Genomic DNA, 2,339 nt, shown 5'->3' on the forward strand with positions numbered 1-2,339 from the left:
TGTGGCAAGACAATTTGGAAAAAGACAAGGTATTCCAATTGAGGAGAGCAAGGAGGAAATGCTATCTCTGCATCGGTAAGCAAGCATGCCTTGAGTATGTAGTAGAGCATTGAATAAGTCAGTGTTTGCTAATGCTTTGTCCCGTGCATCATTTGTAGGTTCGATCGAAGGAACAATCAGGATATATCGGATTGGGCAAACAAACACCGTGCGTGGATAGAAATTTGGAATCAAAGAGACACGTTAGTGCAATCAGAGAATAGACCTCACAATCAGTCAGCATATCAGAAGTATCAAGTGTGGTATGCGGATCGTTACCGGTTAAAGCTGAAGCCAGGTTGGACTCACGAGGAGTGGTCGGAGTTGGTGTCTGAAGACCCGGAGACTGCAGAAGGTTATCATACCTTCAACACGGCTGTGAGAGACACCAGAGGGGCTCATGTTGACTACGCACCGATGCATGACGAAATGGTAGTCTGTTTGACCTATTCTAACATACTTGTATCATGTTGTCTTCTTTCAAATACATAAGTTTGGTGTGTTCATGAATTGCAGGGCAGAGAGTTGCTTCTGTGCGTCAACGATGCCAATGTTGCACTGAGTCATCCAGTTGGTGGTGCATTATCTGAGAGGACTCTTAGGAGCACGATGGAGGTTAGTCGCAATATATTATAAAAGTTTTTTTCGCGGATTAGTTATTTGGATCTCATATCATAGCATCTTTTGTGTTGTCGCAGAAGTTCAAGAAGCGGTTCCATAAGATGGCAGCTATGCTTTCTTGCCATGGTGCTAAGTCCAGTGACGTGTATGCACCAGGTAGCCGCGCCGCCAGAGCTAATAAATGGCGTTATGTCCAGAACGAAGAGGACATAGAGGAGGAGGTCAATGAAGAGGAGCCAGCACATCAAGAGGAGCCAACACATCATGATGAGCATGAGTATGATGCAACACATCAAGAGGATCATGAGTATGATGTTGATGCTCCACAACCATCACAGGTTACACAACCGACACAAGGCAATGCCCGCTCTAGAAAAGGCAAAGCCATAGCTAAGACACCGGGCATGAGGCTAGCGAAGAGGAGGAGCATACACTTGCAGATATCGTGAAGAGAGGAAGGAAGAAGTGAGCTTGTTGTAGTTTGTTTCAATGAGCTTGTTCTAGTTTGTTTCGACGAACCTGGTGTAGTCTCTTTCCATGAACTTGTTGTCGTTTCTTTTCATGAACTTGTTGCCGTTCGAATTAAGTTGTACCGGATTCGTGAAGTTGCTATGAATGTTTGACATGAATGAATGATGTGATTTATGGTAATTGTTGTTTCCTGTGATTTAGTCATTTAAATGAATGTTTATATGAATGTCTGACATGAATGATGAAATCTGTATTTAGTCATTTATATGCACAGGGAGCCAGACGCCAGGATCCTTGGCGTCTGGCTGTATGTCAGGGGACCAGACGTCAGGGTCCTTGGCGTCTGGATGTATGTTAGAGGACCAAACGCCAGGGTCCTTGGCGTCTGGCAGTCTACTGACACCAGAAACAGGGTAAAGCAGGGGAGCCAGATGCCAGGGTCCTTGGCGTCTGGTCCTGGTGCAGACAATACTTGCTTTTTCACTTGTAGTTTTGTCTTTTCACTTGTAGTTTCGAATAACATACATACATAAGCATTGCATAGTCTTTTCATAACACTATAGTTGACAAATGACAAACATAGTTCAAATTACAAACTTAGTTCATGACCACGATGGTCTACGATACAATGCAAATTACAAACATAGTTCAAATTACACAAATAGTCTCGAATGACATAAGTAGTTCATGACCACGATGGTTGAAACGACATGAACATCACATATAACTCGGTTTCCTGTAGCAATGCAAGTCAACAACCCTTTTCCATTTCCATTCTTCCAGCATTTCTTGAATCTTGTCATCATCAGTTATGTCAACCAATTTTCTTTCCCCGGGGCCATCTGACTTCCTCCTGCTGACGTAGTACACAAAATCCTCTTCCTTCAACCCTTGCTTCAACATGAATTTAGTCTTCAACCAATCGAAAGTGAGGTCCACTTGACTAACTTGCACAATACATGGAGACAAGCCATGCACATGAACAACAGGGCTAAGCACCCACTGAGTTTCGTTAGCCATCTATAGCACACAAATCTCTTAGTAGCTAACCTATGATACATTAAACCAAGAGGAAAACAAACTAGGGTTTTCACAAAAGTATGATAAATTAAACCAACCAAAAAATGGGGGTGGAGTTGATTTACCTTCTAGTCTCGAAATCCTGAAGATCCAACGGTGAAACCGGACCGATTTGTGAGAGATCTGAG

At 43.1% G+C, this 2,339-nt stretch overlaps 1 protein-coding gene across 1 annotated transcript; it reads left to right on the forward strand.

The window, feature by feature from the left end:
• Nucleotides 1-6: 6 nt before the first annotated feature.
• On the forward strand, nt 7-1,109 carry LOC119309692. The gene is made up of 5 exons (XM_037585646.1): nt 7-75; nt 159-471; nt 556-654; nt 738-881; nt 999-1,109. The coding sequence occupies exons 1-5, from the start codon at nt 59-61 to the stop codon at nt 1,107-1,109; spliced, it is 684 nt and encodes a 227-aa protein (XP_037441543.1). The 5' UTR covers nt 7-58.
• Nucleotides 1,110-2,339: the final 1,230 nt, after the last annotated feature.

Source organism: Triticum dicoccoides, chromosome 5B, assembly GCF_002162155.2.
Source record: "Triticum dicoccoides isolate Atlit2015 ecotype Zavitan chromosome 5B, WEW_v2.0, whole genome shotgun sequence".
Lineage (NCBI taxonomy): Eukaryota > Viridiplantae > Streptophyta > Magnoliopsida > Poales > Poaceae > Triticum > Triticum dicoccoides.

Excerpts from the sequence above, each read along its gene's own strand:
- LOC119309692 (XM_037585646.1), top strand. Across the intron at positions 472-555 it reads CACCGATGCATGACGAAATG|GGCAGAGAGTTGCTTCTGTG; the intron begins GTAGTCTGTTTG and ends CATGAATTGCAG. Across the intron at positions 655-737 it reads CTCTTAGGAGCACGATGGAG|AAGTTCAAGAAGCGGTTCCA; the intron begins GTTAGTCGCAAT and ends GTGTTGTCGCAG.